This window comes from Sander lucioperca, chromosome 15 (assembly GCF_008315115.2).
Source record: "Sander lucioperca isolate FBNREF2018 chromosome 15, SLUC_FBN_1.2, whole genome shotgun sequence".
Taxonomy (NCBI): Eukaryota; Metazoa; Chordata; class Actinopteri; order Perciformes; family Percidae; genus Sander; species Sander lucioperca.
Window position 1 is genome coordinate 28351874 of NC_050187.1, and position 22668 is coordinate 28374541.

The 22668-nt window shown below is 42.7% G+C and overlaps 1 protein-coding gene across 1 annotated transcript in view; it reads right to left on the reverse strand.

Annotated features, from left to right (window-relative positions):
• Window positions 1-3226: 3226 nt before the first annotated feature.
• Window positions 3227-22668, reverse strand: part of meis1b (Meis homeobox 1 b) — a 79939-nt gene continuing 60497 nt past the window's right edge. Inside the window, exons 10-13 of the mRNA XM_031315933.2 lie at window positions 13538-13596; window positions 11670-11759; window positions 10669-10766; window positions 3227-4340 (exon numbers count right to left, since the gene is read on the reverse strand). Of these exons, the coding sequence (XP_031171793.1) occupies window positions 10708-10766; window positions 11670-11759; window positions 13538-13596 (208 nt within the window). The 3' untranslated portion in view covers window positions 3227-4340; window positions 10669-10707. The remainder of the gene's footprint in view (window positions 4341-10668; window positions 10767-11669; window positions 11760-13537; window positions 13597-22668) is intronic.

Sequence of the window (22668 nt, forward strand, 5' to 3'; positions counted from 1 at the left end):
AAGTCATATGAAATTACGGCCTAACCTGCCATTTTAATTTTTATTTCATTTTTTTTTAACTGATAAACTCTGAACTAAAACACCCAGTGTTGCTGCTGTTTTTAGTAATAAAATATCAGCATGAGTAACCTACAAAAATATTCGACGTAAAATGCTGTGCAAACGTTTCAAATGTATAAAGTGAATAAAGGTAAATCAATTTGAACTCAAATCACCACTCAACACACTGAGCAACAGGCCTCGGCGTTCAGCAACCGGTGACACACCGGTGATTTGAATTAATAAGCCTGCACACATTATTGCCGTCGAGCTTTGTCATGACTTGTAGTGCAACAGAGAACACCAGGCGCACGGTTACTTGTCCAAGTTCCATATTTCAACCATAAAAGCGCATACATATCTGCGTTGTTGTGGGAGGAAGACAGGCCTGTCCGGGCACCTCCACTGCTCTGGAACACATTTCTGCTCCATTCATTACTCTGACAGTTCACTCCGCGGTCACTGTGTGTGTGTGTGTGTGTGTGTGTGTGTGTGTGTGTGTGTGTGTGTGTGTGTGTGTGTGTGTGTGTGTGCGTGTGTGCGTGTGTGTGTGTGTGTGTGTGTGTGTGTGTGTGTGTAACATAGAGAGGGGTGGGTAGGCCTACCATCATAATTAACTTCAATTTACGATTTGACTCTCAGCTTTTGAAAAGAGCACAAGTCAAACAGAATGTGTGAAAACTGTCTTAAACTGCAGAAGACACAAACAGTCAAAAGGCCACTGACATCCACATCTCAGCAGAAATATAGGTCAGCTGTGACAAAAATATCCCTAACAATGCAAAATCACAATACTGTTACAGTTTTTACATATGATAAAATAGAAGACCGGTTGCAGTGCTCGTAATGAAAAACCGTCTTTATATATGGATAATGTTATACTAAATTCTTATTATTTAACCAGTAGTTGAGTCTCAAAAATACATATCTTAAAGAAACATTTAAAATGCCACTGGAATAAGACAAATCAAATTATTTCAAGAATGTAATCAAATGTATATTTTATTCTAGTGGACGGGAGTGACTTAAGTCTAAGTTTAAGACATTGGCACTTATTCAAACCGAAATTAAATTTAACGAAAGTGCTTTGAAAACAAAAAAAAAAAATATTTCACCTGACTGGCTCATTTGTTTTCGAAAAGTATTTAAAGAAAAATCTGGTTTTCATATTAAATATAAGACCAAAGAAGATGTAAAACTACTTTTCTTTAGAATTCATCTTTGCAGCGCACTCTTTTGTTGCAGCTATACTCTCTTTGCATCTCGTCTTCGCTTTTCCAATTTTATCAAACTTCCACACGCGTTTTTGTGTGGTTTACGTCCGTGCGTAAAAGAAGAGTTGGTGCTGTGCGCCATCTCCAAGCGTCTCTGCCCCGGACAGTTACCAGGCCTCCCTAAAGAGGGCAGTCAAGCATGGGCTTTCTGATCTGTCTCCACAGCTCCCAGCGGCCACAAGCTCAGGAATTCACATTTCACAGCCTCGGATTTTCCAGCCATGGTGGAGAGGCGACGCAATTAAAACGTCGCCTGGGTTTTTTAAGAGCGTGTCTTTTTCCCCCTTCTTCTTCTTTCGTGTAAATAGCATTTACTTGGGCAAAGGCAGTAAAAACACAATCGTTGCGCGGAGGAGAGACAGAGAGGGAGAATGGGAGAGTATTGATTTACACGTTCATATTGTTATGGATAAAACAGACTCTCTCTTGTTCGCTGGTTTGAAAAAACAAGACACTGACTTTGGGATTCAGCGCTGCTCTCCGAAATGTATCAATTAGGCAAAAGTCGCTCCGCTCTTTTCCTCTCGTCTCCTCAGTCGGCTCAGCCTCTGCCTGCTGAAGTGCAGTGTAACCCGGAGACACCGTCGGCTGCAGAGCGCTGGGCTTCAAGCGGAGCCCTTTGACTGCGGGCAACAAGGCGTGAGGGAGAACTAATCTTCCCATTTACATGTTTGAAGCAATTTCACCTAAATGAATTTTAATGCTAAATGAAGAATAATTCGCTTTCTCGCCGAGCCCCTCTTTCCTCGTCTCCCTTCTCCACGTGTGAGAAAATTACAGCTGCACATTATCCATAGCAATGGGAGGGAGGAAGGTTGACTTGAAGTGCATGTTTCTTTAAGCATAAATGGACCTCTGCTTTCTTTCAATGGGCATTTAACGACATGAAAACATTTTTGTGCCTAATTCACTTGTTAAGGTTTTTGTTAATGATTTAACAACTAGTAATATGTATGTGCTTATTTCATTTCTGCTTGTAGGAAGATAATGTGAGACTAGTTATGAGTTCTGTTATTTGAACAAAAAGTATTTATTTACAACACAGATGTACATATATATACCCTTCAAAGTAAAAGCATAAGAAACATGACTTGTCTTCAAAGGAATCTTAAAGATGTGCGTAATACATGTTTGAAGCAATGGATAATGGATGCATTGACACATGCGCGCACACACGTTCCCCCTCACATGCGTACTGCTACACACACACACACACACACACACACACACACACACACACACACACACACACACACACACACACACACAGAGTGACTTTTACAATCTCTCCTGTCTATTGATCAGCATTACATCATCGGGTTAAATCAAAACGAATGGACTGTGGTATAAATGGTGTTTCCCATAGCCTCTCCCTGTTATCAGGCTTCATCAAACACTGAGGGGAAGAGAATCCATTGGCCATGCGAGTGCACGGCCTTGTGACATAAAACACATCAATAGGACACTGGAATTGACGTTCAGAGGCCCTCAATCACAGACAAACATGGAGAAAAACAGGAAACAAGGTGTGTGGGACACACTTGTAGTTTCCCATCCGCAGTGACTTTTTTTAGTTGAAGCTCTGTATGATGTCTATTATATCATGTTAGCCATGATGACACCAACATTATGTGTCTGTCCTCATGTGAACAGTGGATGAAATGGATCAAATGATGAATTGGATAGTGGCAATTGGATTAAAAACCATGTACCTCCATGATGTTAGCTTCTCAGAAACTGTTTTAAGCTTGATGTCATTCTGTGTTTGGAGTTAATCCAATGAGTTATAAAGGAGTTGCATGACCCCAAATGGTCAGAAAAATTGTCTAAACCAATAAAAACTTTTCACCAGTAGTGAAACATATAATCAACTGATATGAAAATGTTGAAAAAATCAATTGATGAATTAATGAAAAATCACCAAAATTGGAGTTTACAAGGTGTAGACGCAGCAACACTAATAGAAGTTAGCTGCACCCTGCATGTACGTGGACAGGCTGTGTGTACTGTATGTAAAACAAAAAAACAGGACATCTGAATCACTCTCTTACCATGCAAATAAAGGCCTGGGAGAAATGACAAACTTATCGAATTGTCTGTTTATTCACTTTTTTTCTTTTAAAAATGCATTGTGATTCAATGGAGGGAGGGGGCAGGAGGTCAAATTTGATGGAGAGACGGCACACACATAGTGTGGAAAGAAATCAGAAAAAAAGAGAAAAAAGTTCACATCCTTTTTTTAAAAAATCTATTAGAAACAACATAATATGCAGAACAATACAATAGCATTTACAATACTTAAATTCCCAGTTCTTGTGAGAGTCCAGCGTAATTTTACAACAGTATACAGTATATTTTCTTTCTCCACTCGCTTCCCAAACTAGGGGTTGATATAGTTATACTTTTAATTTCTTTTCTCTTGCTTTCCCTCCTTCCATGTTTCAATCCACTATATTTTTTAAAGGGCACCTCTTTTGCTTTGTTAGTGTCCTGTCAGATACAGACATTGGCTTCTCCTTGGTCCAATTCTATCGTCCCAAAGAGCGGAGTGCTCTTCAGAGGAAGTCTCTTTTGTTTGCCAAAGAGTCTCGAATATATCACCAGGTGCTGCATTCGCTGAAGGTACAGGCAAAGGACACAGTGTTTCTCTCGTGTGTCATCTATGCTCGCAATCACAATCACATGTAAAGGAGGAATCCATGTGAACCTAGTGGGCAGTGGCAAAATGGCGAAGTCTAGTGCCCACCAGATAAGAAGCAGGGATCTGTCATGACAGGGGGTCATCTGGGTTGGACATAGTTTGATCTTCTGTGCATCACCATGGCTGGATACATAGACAAAGATTGTAGGCAGTCATGGAAGGTTTCCATGTTGTAGATATCAGCCAAATCAAATGTAGTTGAGTCTTGGAGGTGGACAGAGGGGTTGCTTGGTTGTTGGTTGTTGTCATCAGGAAGTCAACGATCCTGTTCCCATGCTCCTTTAGGCCTCTGTGAGACAGGTGACCCCCTGGTTTGCCCTACAGTTCTGAAGAAAAGAGAAGGTCAAAATGATTAATCAATGTTTAGTTTTGCATTAGGTAAATGAGAGTTTGCATTTGGCCAAGAGATCGGAGTCTGCTGTTAATGGCTGATCAGAGAGAGGATTCATTTTAAAGTTTCTACTCAGACAATATCACTATTGTTATTTTGAAGTCAACTGATGTTGTAGAGGACAAGTGATATGTAAATTTGTATATGTATAAAGTTAAACAAATGAAAAACTCGAGTGTATGTGCAAAGTCTTGAAATTGTTATTAAGCACCGAGCAAGTTGGCGTCAAGTTGTCTCCACCACTTGGGCAGAAAGCATTTGACTGCGAAAGAAAACTGTTGAATGAGTTAGATGTCATTAAAGATTTATTAAATACGACAATAGATCACACTTCTGAAAGCAGACTCTCATGTTACACTTTGAGCACATGAACATGGTAGGACCTGCTGATAAGACCCTGGAAGAGGAGCAGTGTAGAATGTGGCAACTGCTGCAAACCCAACAAAGTACTAATCTGGGTCAGAATACTGACCCAAACATGCCCTTCACTAAGACTGTGTGGATGTATGAGAGAGAGAGAGAAAGAGAGCATTGGAGGGTTAAGCGAGTTAATCCTACACCCGCAGTAATGCTACTTTAACAGTAGGAGAGGACTCTTAGAAACCAAACAAACATGATCGACTTGAAGTGATAGCGAGGCGCTGTACTTAACATTTCCTGGATAATCTGTTTAACTGGACTACAAGGAATCTTAAAATTAGCCTTTGATTTATCTTTTGAAAGTTTACAGCAGTCAGCATTTGACTGTGTAGGTAAAACTATTTCAGGTTAGTGTTAACATGACATACAATTCAATGTTGTTTTAAAGAATAATACTGATGAGCAAAGCTTGAATCACGAAATCTAAAAGTCATGTTACATATACATACCGGAACCCCTTAAAGCTATAGTGTGTAGTTTCTGTCTCAACCCATGAGGAATTCTAAGTAATGACAACAACACTGTCGGTGCGTCCATATGATTCAAGCCTTCCGTGATTACGCACCACCCCCACCCCTCCTCTACGCAGTTGCTAGTAGCCATGGACTCTTCAGAAGAGGTAATTATCTTTACTCGATTTTCTGCGTGCGAAAGTCGTCGGATGAAACCAGTTTCTGAACATAGCCATAATGAGAATTACAGAAAGAGTTTTGTGGAGCTGATAGTCTTAATTACCTTTGTATCAACTCATTTGGCAATGGCTTGAATGTAACGGACGTTCATTAATATAAAAAAGTTACGCACTAAAGCTTTAAAGTGATGCAACCTGCTGCATGCAATCAAACCTCCTCAAACAATGAAAAATGAAGTCAAGAAATCCACCTTCACCCTCTTCTCTCCCTACATTCCTCTCTTTACAGCCAACAATAGCCGCCATCCATCTCTGCTGTTGCAAAGTCACAGCTGAGGAACCACGGCCATTGTTTTCAAAACCAATGAGGAGAGGTGTGGCTCGCGGCCGCCCGTCACCTGAGAGCGCCCGGGGCCCGTGCACGCGTCCGCCACACACACAAGAGGGCCACTACAGACGACACAAAGGCGGGCAGGAAAATGGACAATGAGGTGCAGCAGGAGCACAACAGAGGCCTCGTTTGTTATTTCCCTCATCTATCAGTTTTCACCTGGGCTACTGAGGAGAATAGGTGTGACTTGCGTAAGAAAACGGTGAGCTATTATGTGAGCTGTGCCCCCTGTAATTAGCTTCCTTCAATGAGTGAGGTGGTAGGGGTTAGAGTTTAGATTCTCGGCCCAAGCCCGAGCCCGACCCGAGCCCGACCGGACCTCTGGTCGGGCTCGGGCCGTTATTTTTTTTTTTTTTATCCATTACCTTATTATCCTATTTGGGTGGGGAGATAGCTATGCCATAATCAGAAATATAATATATATATATATATATATATATATATATATATATATATATATATATATATATAGGCTATATAAAAGTAACAAATGTGTACAAAAGTTAGGCTGCAGTTACAAAATGCAGCACGTGTCATGCGCGGAGTCTCCACCTCTCGCACGCATCACACCGGGAGCTTGAAGATGTAAAGAATTAACTTTGAGCAAGTGTGGAGGAAAGTCGGAGGTATGGAAGCAGTTTAAACAAGTCCTGGGCAGTGACAACAATATGTTGTTCATCATTGTTTCTTTTTTTTTTACGTTTCTTCATTCGGATCCACTTGCGATCCGTTCCATTCTAAACTAACAGCAGTTTACATGCTTCGTCCTTGTTGTATTATTCTAAACAGATTTCTCCAGTTCAAACAACTCTGAATTGTAGTTGAGAACGTCAGTTATAACGGCCCACGTATTAAAAAATTGTCGGGTTTAAATCGGGCTCGGGCTCATAATTACAGTTAATGTGTCGGGCCGGGCCGGGCTCGGACACAACGTGCTCGGGCTCGGGCAGGTTCGGGCTTGATTTTTTTGGGCCGATCTAAGCTCTAGTAGGGGTTACATATCTTTCTGGAGCTTATGGCATTGAACCTGTGACCTTTCTATTGTGGGGCGTAACCTGTGGCACCACAACAAGCTGAGTCATGAGCGATGCTAGCCATGTTCGTGCTTAAAGCAATCGTCCATGACACTTCCATACAACTGAATATCTGTTTTTCAAGCTTTTGAAAAAAAATTGTAGCATGTTGGGTTGTATTATTTCTGCAGTAAAAGTGTTTCAGAAACAAAACTTCAGCAGAAATCTTAAGGAGCAGAAGTCACTCTTTGATTGACAAGTAACTAAACACCACAACAATGACCATTTGCAACTAAAAATATCCACCAAACCAAAACAATCAAGAATCTGTTGGATTGCTACTTAAAGTTCTTTGTTGCTTGCATATGCATCCCTGGTTAACGAGAGTGTCCTGATGACTAAAGTAAATCCATGTCAAGTTCTAATAAACGCTATGCGTGCTTGAAAGAGCATGCATTGTTAATAAGGTTTTTCACTTAATAAGCCAATCAATAGATTGAACTGTAGGTCTCCTTTCTCAGACCCCAAGGGGGATTCCTGAGGGGCCAAATCAACAGGGACACACAATCACATGGACAATACAAGGGGGCACAAAATCCCCATCAGGACCTGTTTTTTTCCAATGTTCGTTACTAGTAAAAGTTCATCCACTAGAAAGAGAAGTTGAGGGGGGGAGGGGGGGTTGAGGGATCTTGACCCCTCAGCAGAAGGTCAACAAATTTGTGCTTAATGATTGGAGCAATGAATTCTGGGACAAAGGGTCTCCAGCCGAGACCGGCAGCAAAGGGGTTACAGGCAGCGTTCACTCAAGCGTTCTGCCCGACATTTTGGGAAAAGCTGGACGTGGGGAGGGCCAGAAAAAAGATTCCATACACTCTGCGCCATAATTAATTCTTCCACCCTGTGATAACTATTGTCCTGAAACTGAAAATTACAGTTTTCAGGGGCCACCCCCTGGCTAATTTCGTGGAAGAGGGAAAGCAGGGCAGAGGAAGAAGGGAAAAGGGGTAAGGGTCATCCGAGAGTCATTCTCGTTGCTATCAAAGGCTCCGCTTGCTTCCGCATCACTTGCTGGGCTTCATCTCTGCTGACAGGTGTATTGTTTCGCAAGGGTATATAAGCTCTGTAATCATCATTGGGTAGAAAGCATAACGCTCTTCACTAAGCAGGACTAATTGGCTTTAGTTTTAACTAATGTTTCAGTGTGACTGCTAGACACACCTTCTGTATCAAGGCTCAGCACTCCCCAGCACAATATCGCTCAATTTAGCCCCTGCGGTAACAAAACCTCAACTCTGCTAATGAAAATTGCTTATAAAATATAATGAACCTGTGCTCTCATAATCAAATAAGATAGCGGTTCCCCTCCCCCCCTCCCGTAATAACCTATTAATTTAATTGGTCATGAAAGAATATAACACATCACTTACATTTAATTGACCTAGAAAGGAAAGTAGCAATATATGACAGAGGCAAGCTAGCAGCTAGCAATGGCTAGCTAATAAAGCTGTAAAGAAATGAGAAAAAAAAAAAGAGTAGAGTTTCTGTCACCCTCTCTCTCCCAGCTTGTATTTTCTTCCCTCCCTCCTCCTCCTTCCTTCCTTCCTCCCTCCCTCCTTTTATTCCCTATACCCCTCCCTCTTGTCGTTTACGCTTCTCTCGCTCGCCATCTCTTCATCCGCCCCTCCCTCTTTCTGTCTACTCCTCTCTTTTTTCTTCCGCTGTCTACTCGTCCTCTCCGTGCTTTGCCCGTCTCGCAGAGGATTCCTCTGGTGGCCCAATTACGAGATTCAGCAGGCAAATTGAGGCTGTTTAAAGCAAGGTCTGCTGGGAAGGCTAGCAGCTGCTGGAAAGAGGCAGCTTGGACACGGCGAACCAGCCCTCATGTTTACACACTCACACACATAAACACAGACACACACACACACACACACGTCTCTCTAGAAAGCACAGCCTTTCTATTACCACGTCTCCCTGCATTTCAAACCTGAAAGATGCCATTTCGATGTGAGATGTTCTGTCTTTGCTTTTGTTGTGGACATTTGTGACAGAAACAAAGGCGCCATATTTTCATCGCGGCGAGCACACACATGCACGCACATTCTATGGAGGGTTAATGGTCTCTATTTTTGTAAACTGAATAAGTCAAATCCATTGGTCACACCTCTGGTGATGGCATATTTAATTTGGATCTAGTCAATTAGGCCCAGCTAAGCTCCATACCCTGCTGGCTACCTCCTCCATTTTGCACTAGTTTGTGTCCCCTCCCTGTGCCAGGAGTAATCCTATTACTATACACACACATGCACATAGATAGACACAGTTGTACAGACATGCACATTTGTAAGTGCGCACACACTCACACATGGGCAAATGCATGTATTTCACATATGAATATATGTATAAGGTATACACGCGCACACATACAGGTCTGTACACACACAGGAACACAAACATATGGTATACAAACAACACACACTTAACAATGATGTTTCACAACAATTGGACCCGTAGCCACTTCATACACACTGCACTGTGACAACACCAAGCCTGTATACATCCAGAATTATGTGGGAGTCTTTTTGGCCCTGGGGCGAGAGAGAGGGAGGGAGAGGAGGTGAGAGAGAGGCAGAGAATTAAAGAGCAAAAGAAAAAAGGTGTTTGCGTGAAAGAAATGGAAAAGGAAAATTGACAGTAAGAAAAGAACACAAAAAGGGAATTGAGAAAGAGCAAGCATTAAAAAGACAGAGAGAGAGAGAGAGAGAGAGAGAGGGGTTCTTCTAGCTGGTTAGTGTGTGTATTAATGTGGCTCATGCATCAACAGCAACCCGGCAGATTTATGACACTTAAGGGGCGCTCACTTCTCTCTATCTCTCTCTCTCCTTGCACCAGTGACGACTGCTTAAATTTTTGCCAATCAGTCTGTTGCCATGGCAACATCCTACCTGCCCCCCCCCCCCCCAGTGTCCTACCCCACCCCACCCCATCCACCCCCTGTCCCGTCCCATCCCCGCCTTCTTTCCTACTCATCACCCTCTCTCTCTCCCCTCTTTGCCCCATTCGCCTTCTTTCTCCTATCTGTTTGACACAGACACACACACACACACACACACACACACACACACACACATCGAGAGTATATGTTTCATAGAAACATATTTTTTAATAGTTTTAAATGTTGTACTCAAACATTCAAAACATATTCCTATCAATTGATTAGCATCAATAATCTCTATGTGGATATTGTATACAAGTATGTTTTCACATACACATGTTCAAACTGTCTGTTTTTATCTCTCCCCTTGCCTTTCTTCCTCTTGTTTTTTTTATCCAAGCCTTCTCTTCTTTCCTTCCTCCCTGATATGAAGGATGTTTAGTCCTGTAGCTATTGGATATGTGAGAGGGTGAAACACTAACACACACACACACACACACACACACACAAAAACACACTCACATTACATACACAAAGATTTACAAGGTTGTAATCAAAGGCTCTTATCACCAGACCAAGGGTGGGACAGTTACAAATCAGCTTGGGAAGAACATGAGCGTGTTTGTCACAAACACACTATTTAAGTCAAAGATCCGAGATTACAAACACTTTAAATCAGATCCACACCTCCTAAACTGCAGTGCATATATACATGAATAATGTACCATATATCTGAGTCTAAGACCCCCATTCAAAATGTTGTAGACACATCGCTGCTGATCTGGTCAGTTAAATCTGTGTAAGTCAATGTGTGTGTGTGTGTGTGTGTGTGTGTGTGTGTGTGTGTGTGTGTGTGTATCAGTGTGTACTTACATCCCCCTTTGTGTTGCGATTGGTCAGACTGGGGCGGGGCTACATGTAGTGCCACTGACCTTCCATGCCCATGTTCATTCCCATTCCACCCATTGCTCCTGAGAAACACAGAGGGGGTGAACTTAAATCCAAAACGGTGGCAAAAATATGACAATGCAATCTAAAGTTATTTAGGTTATTTTCTTTAAAGAGACAGCAAATGCTTATGTTTTCATTAAGTTATTGCAACCAAGTGTAACCAGGAAAATGTTTGCAGACTGAAAGGAAAAACACTGAGGTAAATACCAGAGATAGTTTCTCTGTGAAACTAACTTGAAAGACAACATAGCAGAGAAGCATACTGGCTTAAAACCTGGCAGAGTGAGGTGTAGTGAAGGGGGGGGGGGGTTAAGTAGCCTGACAGTTTATCCAAACCTGCTGACTTTGAGTGGAGGGTGAGATAGGGTTAGAGACTTGAGAGAATCCCAGAAAACAGGGGATAGAGGAGGAGGAGAGGAGCTTAAGGACAAACTCTGGGATTAGACCTGATGGCGTGAGAGAGAGAGGGACTGAGAGCAAGTTAGTGGGAGTGAGGAAGGAGATGGTTGTGTAATGTGATTGACCACACCTGTTCTGGTTTGTGTGTCGAAGGAGGGGGAGGTAGCAGTGTGTACAGTATGCGTGTCTGTACAGTGTGTATCTTTATCACTGTGTATGAGGGTGCACGTATACTGCCCAGCTTACACTTAAACCACCACACAGCGACCATATAGATTCCACTAAGTGCTTGTGTGTGAGAAAAGACATGGTGTGTGCTGGTAAAATAAACCACCAACATGGCAGATACTGTATGAAACACACTGACACCTAGAGATACTGTTAGAAGTTGAGAAAGGAGAGCAAAAAATGGCAAAGAAAAGGAGGGCAAAGGTATAAAAATGAGCTAACAACAGCAAGGAAAGAAAGGAGTAAAATGGCAAAAGCAAGGGAGGAAAGAAAGGGACACACAGAGAAAGCCTTACCAGGTGGTCTGATTCCCATGTGCTGCTGGCCGTCCATGACGAAGCCCCCCATCGGCTGGCCATCTGGATTGTAGGGAGCTCCTTGACTTACTGTGGATGGAGGAGGAGACAGAAGGAGGGAGGGATTGGAGGGAGGGGACGGAGTGGTCAATTAGTGCTTTTAATTAAGGCTCAGTGGCCGAAGCAGGATCATCTGTTGGCCGGTGCACGCACAGGGAGCCGCCGTTGTGTTTCAACGTCATTCTGCTCTGTGTCTGTCCAGCCGGCTCTCCACTGTAAGCCCCTGGTAGACTTTAATGCGTCTAAATGCTCTAATAGGGATCGGACTGAGAGAGTTCAACACACACTACTGTTTACTAAGGTGAGATTTGAGCCATCTGGAGAAGGTGACAACTGTTTCAGAATGAAAACCAATAAAACATGTTCGCATGACTGGAGTCCTTGTATGGATACAATTATTTTTAATTTAAACACAGGTTTTTCTCTCTTTTTAAGTAGCTTTAAGGTTGTTAAAATCATTAAATTCCAAACTGTTGAGAGCATCATATATATTGTGTATCAGCTTGTTTTAGCTCTTTGATTGTACACATTTGTTTTTGTATTTATGGCAACAATATTCAATCAAGCATTTATGGTAACACTTTATTTCTGACCAATTGAAGTATTTTCAAAATGAATACCTAAAATATTGCCTGGAACTTTAGGAATATAAAAACTTCAATCATACATTGTTGCTATATAATGCAAAGGTGAAAAAAAGCGTTTGTCACCAAACTCTTTCTGTTCAGATAATACTTATCATTGCTTGTTATGTAGAAAGAAATGGCACTTTAGCACTTAACACTACTATGTTACTACCTTCAACATAATTGCTGCTTCTATTAATATATGATTATAAACATGATCAAAAGGACAAAATGAGTTCCAGGCTGAAGCTCTGATCAGTTTTCCTTTGTGCTAACAATAAGTCATTCTTGCTGAGTGGCCTCAGAATCTGCTCCTACCTAAATGCTTTATCTAATAAATACTGCCTATAACTGAGCAGCAACCATAAGTGAAACCTGATATGGTTCCTATTTTTTGCTCGCCTCCATTGTTCTACTCTCATAGAAATCCACTTACCTTCGATTCAGGCTGTTTGGGGGTCAGTCAAGCAAAAGCAAGAACTCGGCCCCACTGAATGTCTTTGAACTTTACTGCGTCCCTAATGCCACCCTGACCTCTGACCCCTATTACAGGTAATAAAGTTTACAGCAGTCCAAACCAAGCCATGCACCAGGGGGACCGCTCACTCCCCTCGCTCCCTGAAACAGCCGCAAATAGGGTTGACGGGGGGAGTTTAAAGAACTGGGGGGGGGGGGGGGAAAAACAGGTCTGGAGCCCAAAAGCCAAACAACGGTCACCCAAAAAAAGAAATGGGTGTAGTTCTCTTAATGTTTTGGTTTGAGCCAGGGAGAACGGGGTAGAGTGTTTTTTTTTCTTTGCCTGGTTGGAATAGGTGGGGGGGGGTTAAGTGCAAACTTTACTGAGAACACAGCTAGTTTTGTTCACAGGCTAAGAAAAATAAATCCACTCTTCGTTAACTAATTTTCAGCCAAATAATTATATTTTATAATTAATACATAGTTTCTCACCCCAAAAGGCACTTCAAAGTTGATTAATGGTTGCTGTTAATGTTGTAATGTTTTGGTTCTTAATTTTAGTGGTCAGTCACGACAGTGAAGGGGAAAGCCCCTTCACTGGATGTTTTGGACATTCCAGGATGGGGGTATCAGTCCTGTATTTACCAGCTGAGGGGCCTCCGGGTGCATGGAGTGTGGACGGCTTTCGCCTGCGTGACTTGAATACAGTAACTATAGGAGACTTGCCTGCACGGTTTGACTGGTCAATCATGGGCTGGACTATTCTCCTCCTGGCATTAATGAACCTGCAGAAGATGAAGAGAGGAAGGAGGAGGATGAGGAAATAGAAGGGACAAAGAAACAGAAACACCGTCAGTGTATTTATCAAAACAAGATCAGGCAAAAATTGCTGACTAAGACCTTGGAAATCTTGGCACACAGCACGAAAACAAAAACATTGCCAAACCAGTCTCTTTCTCTTACCTAACCATAACAGTGATATGGAGCAATGATTCTCCCCTAAGCAACCCTGAGCTCAGGTAAAGCCCCAATATAGTTACGGCAAAAGTCACATTTTAACAGTTTTGCTAACCTAGGTAGTTGTCATTCAAAACGCAGTCCACGACTTGTATAAACTTGCACAGCCTCAGCTTATACACAGTCCCATCGGCCTGAACACTGGAGTCTTTGTGGGGCGAGGCTTAACCGGGATTTTTCTCTCTGCCTGTTTGAAACATGTCGACCCATCCCGCTTTGTTGGGGACGTTCAACCTCACAACGAGCTGAGATTGCTGACTGTTTAACACACTTGGCTTCGAGCGTGGCAGTGTTGGAAGTGTTGCTGACAGAAACATGTCACGTTGCCACTGGTGAGAGGCATTGTTTTGGGTGATACCCTGTTAAGACAGGTGAACATGTGTTACACTGTGACAGCAGGAGCTTTTTTTAGTGACTATGCGTGTGTGTTTTCACAGGAGCAGGATTTGGGCTTGGTTTGGACAAACCCCTTTACCCCGTGACCTCCAATAAAAGCACACGGTCAGCGCGCACACAACCACACACATACACACACACACACACACACACACACACACACACACACAGACACACACTCTTAATCTCTCTCCCTCTTCTACGTCCATTCACACAGATTCACGCCCTTGCACACACTCCCACAGGCAGCGCTCTGGCCTTGCTCAGTCTAACCCTTGTGAAATGACCCTTTGACCTGTAATGACCCCAAGGAGAGAGGGCTCTTGGGGCTTCTGACTTGATTTATGTGTTCCTGCTGTTGCCCCACCAGACACTTCTATTTCATCTCTAAAAGGGGGAGCATTAGCTGAACTTTAAGGACACAATAGTCGTGCAATACTTCTGAAGCTGGAAAAAAGAGCATTTAAGAGGTCAAAAGAAAGGAGAGGAGGAGGGACAAGAACAAAAGGACACCAGCTGGTGCATCTGTTTGACCCCTGATAGGTGTATGGCTTTATATCTCTTTAATATTCCTTCTCTAACTGCTTTATGGTGCTACTCCTTTTTTTCTGTCTGCTATCTATCCTGTATCACCTTCTACCGACAGAGCTGCAGGGTAATGAGGAGACGGAGAGTGAAAGAGACAGATAGCAAATAGAAAGGGAGAATGATTTGCAGCCTTATTGTTCCCCTGCCTTGTTTTTGGATAATTGTTATATCTTGTACTATAAGCCGCTTTAGAAAAATTGTTCATTTTTGACAGGGGTGCAAGAGGAGCTTTCTGTGAGGTGGAATGATCTGAGAAAAAGAAGAAGAAAAAAAGCAACGGGGAATATCAACCTTTGAGCTTGATGCTTTGGCAATTTTGTAGTCTATTCGTTACAATATGTTGAATTGGAATTCGGGAGGAGAGAGAATGAAAGAGCTAGTGAGAAATACAAGAATGCACTGACATGGCAGAGCACCATCAAATGAGGGAACGTCTGGAGTTTTATCACCAACACCCCCTCCCTCCCTTCCTCCCTCGCTACCCTGTTTTGCTGGGGGAGATATGGGAGGAGGAGCAAAGGAGAGAGGGCAAGGAGGGTTGTGGAGGCCTGAGCATTCCTTTAACTCTCCTCTTCTCTCTACTCCTCTCTAGGCCCGTTAGAGCAGGACGAGGTCATTTTAAGGCCAGCACTGGCTAACTGTTGACCTCTCCTTCTCTTCACCTCCATTCTCGTCTTTCATTGCTGTCACCTCGCCTCTGTTATTTCTCCCTTACACTTTATTTCTCTCCTGCAAAATGTGATTCCTTCTATCTCCCTCAAAAATACACTGATGCAACAAAGGAGGTTGTTTTGTATACAACAATAAGCGTGCACTTCTTAGGAAGTCAGGCATTTGTTCCTGGTACAAAGGGGCTCAGGGAGGAATGTAATAGACTTGTAACTTGATGTGACCACCCAGAAATATGGCACTATGTATCAATGAAGTAAAAATCCCACTATCACTGCTACTGCTGCTACTCAACCTACAAGTGCTGCTCCTAAAAGAACAACTACAGTGACACTGCCTCTCATACCTCCCTCTCTGTCCCCCTCTGTATCTGTTTCCTTCTCCTGCTCGCTCCCTCCTTATCATTCCTTCCCTGTATGGTGGAAACTGGCGGTCCACCTCCCAGCATCAAACTCACACTCTAACCCACCAAAACCCCTCCTCCTTGCAAGAACTCTCGTCGGTTTCCTGTCCCCGTCGTCCCCATATCTGAGGCCAGATGCACCATGGGGGCTGGAACAAAGGATAAAATGCCTCTCATAATAGCAGCCAGGGGAACAGAGCGATGGAGAGCGGGAGAATGGGAGGGAAGGAGGAGTGAGAGCGAGGGGGAAAAAGGCAAGGGGCTCTGGTCTGCAAACCAGACACTCTTGCTGTGACCGTTAATAAGTTGACAGAGAGAAAGACTGTGAGAGTGAGGGAGAGAAAAAGTGGGGGAATCAAGAGAGATGAAATAAGACAGGGAAAAAGAGCTAGCGAGAGATAAAGAGTGATGGAGAAACAGAGAGGAAAGGGAGAGAAGAGAAAAGTGGAGCTCCTCTATAAGGGGGAATGAGGCTTCACCTTTGCACGACCCCTGGGTGCTATAGGGCCAGTGTTTATGGCCTGTTCATTCCCCTGCCTCCCATCACAACACAATGAGCTGCACTATTCAGCTCCACTCAGTGCAACAATAGCTGGGCTATTTTGGCGTGACACACCACTGGTGGTACGCCTAAGGTTGGGCAAAAAAACACCAAAAGACAAGCAGGAGGAAAGAAAATTACTTAAAATTTAGCCTTCTGTAGTTCAGGGAATCCAGCATGGTGTGAACACTGCCACGGGTATGAGTTTGATTCCCATCATGGGCACACATGCTTGACATAAGCATGCATCCATGGTACAGTGGATCAAAAACATGTCGGCCATATGTTACACCAGAACTGAAGGCTTTTAAAAGTCATATGAGGAAACTGGGTGAATTTGATTCTTTGTTGTTCTGCCTCCAATCTATTTCTCCTTCTGAGATTGCTAATGTCTGGATTAATCCTTCCGCCCCTCTCCCTCCTTCTCTGGAAAGAGTGGAACTGATTGCGAAGGCGTCTGCCAAGCCCTTGCTAATGTCCTATTCTCATTACACCCGAGACACACACACACACACACACACACACGTACACCGACACACTTAGTTGAGGCAGCCGCACACAGGTGTACATGAAGCACACGTGAAATGCCCAATTAAAAGCAAGAAATTGTCTTTTTCATCAGCTGCCTTTGTTGCGTGACCAATTAGGGGATAATTTAATAACGAGCAGTGGAAAGATGCAGATTGGATATACAAAAGGTTACTCTGCGAGCTCAATGATTTAAATTCATGTGGAGTTCTCAGTTTCTGTGGCACACATACTCACACACATCTCCTGAGCCCACCACCAATATTATATTAGTAATATGAGACACACAGAAACGCACAAATGTGCAAATACGCATACATATACACGTCCTCTGCACTCACTACCAATATTACATTAGTAATCTGAGAGAATGTGCACCCACATGCACAGACCTGCACACACCTCACATTTATACACAGCTGGATATCCCAGCACACGCATCAGGAGCCGGTGGTGGATTTCAGCGCACGCCAACAGAGGTTTACATATTCATATTCATATTCAAACCTGAGAGCCGCTTAAAATAACTGTGTAACCACACACTCCTCCTGCCTGCCAATCAATGTGATTTAAAAGCACTAAAAAGAAAGCGAGCTCTGACGGGTAGAATCATGTAGCTTATCATCAGGTTGTCACTGCGCGGCTAGCATCGATTGTCTGCTGCTCAACCACAATTAACGCCTAGCACATATATCCTTCCTACTCACTGGTGAACATGCGCACACACACACACACACACACACACACACACACACACACACACACACACACATTCATGCAAACTAAAACACTGTTCTGTTAAAAATTAATTATTTTATCTGAATTGTTTCTCTGGAAATAACTTTTAAACCATTCATGTTTCTACAGTAGGTTAGTCCTATATAACATAATTACTAAAAAGTAAAGCTACACAGAAGCAGTCAGTCTCACCACCCACACAAACAGTTACCAGTCATAAATCACAAGATAAGCATTTATACAGCATGTTGGAGCTAATACACACACACACACACACACACACACACACACACACACACACACTTCCATTTTTATGTCACACCTTGTATCCCTGCAGAACTTTATTATCAGGTCCCGTGTCCCAGCACATCTCCATCTTCTTAAGTAATTAGTTATTTTATTAGAGCTCACACGTTCTCTTATGCACAGCAGGGGGTGGCAGTGGATTTGTGCGCATGTACCTGCACACTGCATGTGTGTGTGTGTGTGTGTGTGTGTATGTATGTGAGCGTACTGCATGTGGGTGTGTGAGGGAATTACAGTTATGAGTTTCTCCCCTTGTTCTCCTCAGTTGACGAGTTAACTCATAAATCACCTCCTTCTCTTTTCCCCACATAGCTCCCTCCCTTCCTCTCTTTCTTTTCTCCTCAGTGTCATTCTCAGGTCTTCTATTTGGATGCTTCAGATTAGTTTACATAAACTAATGCAGCTACTTGCAGAACTCTGTTTGCATCCACAATTCACTTTTACTGTATTGCATTGCATTTATAGTGTTTGCATGATTTGTATTTGCACCAATACTGCTTAAACAACTTAGACAGTATTTAAACACTGAAGAGTGAATTTACAAGCACCGTGACACTCCTTGGTATTCAGATTAGTACATTCTACATTCAGTCTATGCATTTAAGTATTTTCATGAATGAGAATTATCTTTCATATTTTTTTTTAAATGTATGTTTCTACATTTTTGCTATGATGGCGATTGGGATAAAACGAGAAGAAAGATAATTTAGAGCAGTGGTTCCCAATGTTTTAGGCTTGTGACACCCTGAACGCAGGCTGATTTTGAGTAATGTTAAGCTTTAAGCCAAGATGTGGATTGTGCAAAAAGGGATGCAACTATCTATGAGTAAGCTATACCTAATATTGTGCAAAGAGACTATATGGCCCTTATTTTTCCTGTGCAGCTTTCAACACGTACAAACACATGCATACACAGAGTCATAAACGTACTCAAGGCACTCATTCTGCTACATGAGCTCACTTGTCAACGATTAGCATTGTTTTCACTGTTTTCCCCAAAGCTGCTCAGACCAATCAATTGCCTACACATAGCTGCATGTTGCAGGTCCATACATCTCCTACGCACAAACATACACCCTTCCCATGATCCTTTCTGCTTCTCAACCTCCTTCGATAGAAAAAGGCTGTGGGTCTGTGGAGAAGGTGTGGTATCTTATATAATACCTAGGGTTACCTGTGGCACTGTGACAGACATAAACACACATGCATGTTCACACATGCTCACACACAAAAAAACAATATGAAACACATACATGCGCGCGCGCACACACACACACACACATTTGACAAGTAAGGTTGTGGGAGTCACATGACCAATGAATGCTGCAGCTAGGCTGTTATTAGACAGGAGGCCTGTGTTTTGAGTTAGCAATGCATATGAGTCTTTATTGGCAGGCAACCATCTCCAAATGCATGCATAGCACAGACCCACCCACTGATCAGTACATGCTGGTCTGCTGATCCAGCTTCTAATAACATGAGGTGGATTAGTTGGATCCAGTGCCACATATGGAGGGAAACATAAGAAAACAGTGTGAAATTTAAAAGGAGCTTTAGACTGAGAGCAGCCATGGGGTCACTTAATCCCCATTACTGCACACACATAAAATACACGTATGTAAGCACACACACACTCCCTGTTGCTCCACTACCCAAGAGCCCAGTGTCCATTAAGAGAGCCATGAATCTACCACTAAAGCTGGTTTTACAGAGTGGAGTGACAGGCTGGGTAACCACCCACACCCACACACACACACACACACACACACACACACACAAACTGGAGAAGAGCTCAGAGTGTGTGTGTGTGTGTGTGTGTGTGTGTAGTGTGTCCATGACAACCAGGTGCCTCACAGAGTTATAGAGAGGAAATGTTGGCCACTTGAAAAACATACATGAACTCATTGGCTCTGACTGGGCTGCCTTTGCAACATTCACTGACCTCTAAGTAGGACTTGCCAAAAGGCAAAATATATACAGAGGGTGGGAGAGAGAGAGGGGCGAGAAAGAGAGAAAGGAAGAAAAAGTTCAGAAAACATGAGACAAAGAAGACAAAGAAATAAAGGCAGAGAACAAGAATACGACATTACAACTCTGTCACTCTTTTTTTTATCTCTGTTCCTGCTTCCCTTCTCACACATTCAGAGAGTCTTGGACTCTGTTGGCCAGTCATCCATCAATGCCAGAGAGAGGGTGGCTTGAAGCCTGGCTTTACCCAGAAACAACATGGCTGCCCTGTGCTGCCCACTCCACAAACACAACATTGGAGTGAGTCTGTGTCCTTTAGCCTTTGGGCTTGGATCGAAATGTATGTGCGTCTATGTGTGTGTGTGTGTGTGTGTGTGTGTGTGTGTGTGTGTGTGTGTGTGTGTGTGTGTGTGTGTGTGTGTGTGTGTGTGTGTACGAGTGATTGTGCGTGGTGTATGTAGAAGCTCTGTTAGCAGTACTCTCCTTGTGTGTGTTTTTATGTAGTCCATGTACTTGCATGTAAATTAATACAGCGTTCTCACACACACACGCGCGCGCACACGTACACACGTGTACACACGTGAACACACACACACACACACACACACACACACACACACACACACACACACACACACAGATGACCAATGTCACACAGAGCCAGTATTGCTGACAGGGCTTGCAGTGGGGACTGCTGCAAACACACAGTGGTTGACCTAAATCCCCCCCCATACTGCCCGTGTCATATCCTGTATCTGCGCGTGTCACTTCCCCCCACTGGCTCACTGCAGCCATCGCTATGGGGATCCCTCTGACTGCCCAGAAACTATCGAAGGCAGTTTTAGGCAGTTAACATCCACAGTCAGCAAACATGAAAGGAGTGGATATGAGGACAAACGGGTAACAGTGTGAGAAAAAAAAAAAGGTGGAGATTTCTTTCTTTTTTGTTACAGATTACATGCTTACATTTGAAAATTAGCTTGTTATAATTATTATACATAAGTATATATATATAAGTATACCTATTTGAAGGGGATTTAGTTAACATCTCTAAAATATTAAGTAACCAGCCAATAACATTATCAATTTCATAAGAGTCACAAAGACCTTTTGTGATGGTGGATATGTCTGCAGGATTTCAGAACAATCATTGATTTAATTAATCTCATCAATGGTGGGTGACAGTCGCCACATGTTTGTTAGTGCCAGCAGAACAGTCTGTGAGCCTTCTTATTTTATGCTTTGTCTACAAATCTTTCACATAGAACCATTATCTTAATTGTATGAAATCAATGTCAGTCTTCTGTCTGTTAATTGTAGGAATAGGTGTCCTATTTTTCCTAGATATTTAATTTTGGCACAAAACACTTCCTCCTTGTCCCTGCTGATTCCCTTTCACAACAGCGTTTGATCAACACTGGAAAACTTCAGCGTGAGAATAGTGGTTGACTAAAGGCGGCGAGTACGACAGCGACCATGTGTGCTTCAACACAGACCCTGGCATTCACGTTATGCCTTCTTTCATGTTTTGGACCCCCCTCCACTACTACAAAAGAAGGTTGAAAAGCAAGGGAGAGGAGTGGGGAGAAAAGATGAGGGAATAAAAAAGACAGAGAGAGGGAAGAGAAATGCAGGTTTGGCCTCGGGTTGCGTGCTGTGATGTAAGAGAAACAGAGAGAGTGAGAGGAAGAAAGAGGGAGGAAGGGGGGTGGGGTGTTCGGTTCATAGTGTATCTTTGCACATGGACACCTATATATGTATAAGCAGTATAAGCACACACACACACACACACACACACACGTCTACACACATTTCTGTTGACACAATACAGTAAAGCCAGGGTCGTGTCTACACAGGCTAAAAAAGATTCCTGTAAAAGGCTATTGATAGCAACAGACTTCAGACGAAAATATTGTTTTTGAGATGATTTACACATTTTAACTCTGAGATGAAATCTGAGGGTGAGGTCATATCTCGTGAAACGTGTGTGTTCATGTGTGTGTGTATGGTATTTGCTGTAATGTCAGGGAGTTTCAGGCTGAAGCAACTTGACAGAGCTGCAGTGTATGATACAGGCTTTAGGGCATGGACTGAAACTGGGCCTGCTAATTTCAAAACACACACACACACACACACACACACCTAAGAAGTCTTTCTACGAACAAGTTCCAGCATCTCTCTCTCTAGTCTGTCAACATATTGAACCATGCAACTCATCTCACTCTACCTGTTTGTCTCTTCCTTATATTATTTAAAGAATCATTCTGATTTATTACAACTTGGGTCTAATGTATGTAGTTTTGGCCATCATTTCTATTAGTTATAATAAAACATATGCTCACCAAAGTAATACCTAAGACCTGGGGATATTTGATAGACGGTTGTCAACAACTAACAGTTAAGCTAGATTTTCTAAAAACTATTAACTAACCAGTGGTGGGAGAGGTACTCACATATGTTACTTGCTACTAAAAGTAGCAATACCACAGTTTAGAAATACTCTGTTACAAGTAAAAGTCATGCATTCAACATTTTAAGTGAAAATACAAAGTTTTAGCATCAAAATTACTTAAAGTACCAAAAATAGAATATTGTCTGAGTATTCGACTTTGTTTCTTGTACTTTATGACTTCTTTATGGCTTTGTCACAGTGTTCCCAGAACATGTACAAATTTACTGTTTAAACAACATAGGCTCCTTCTC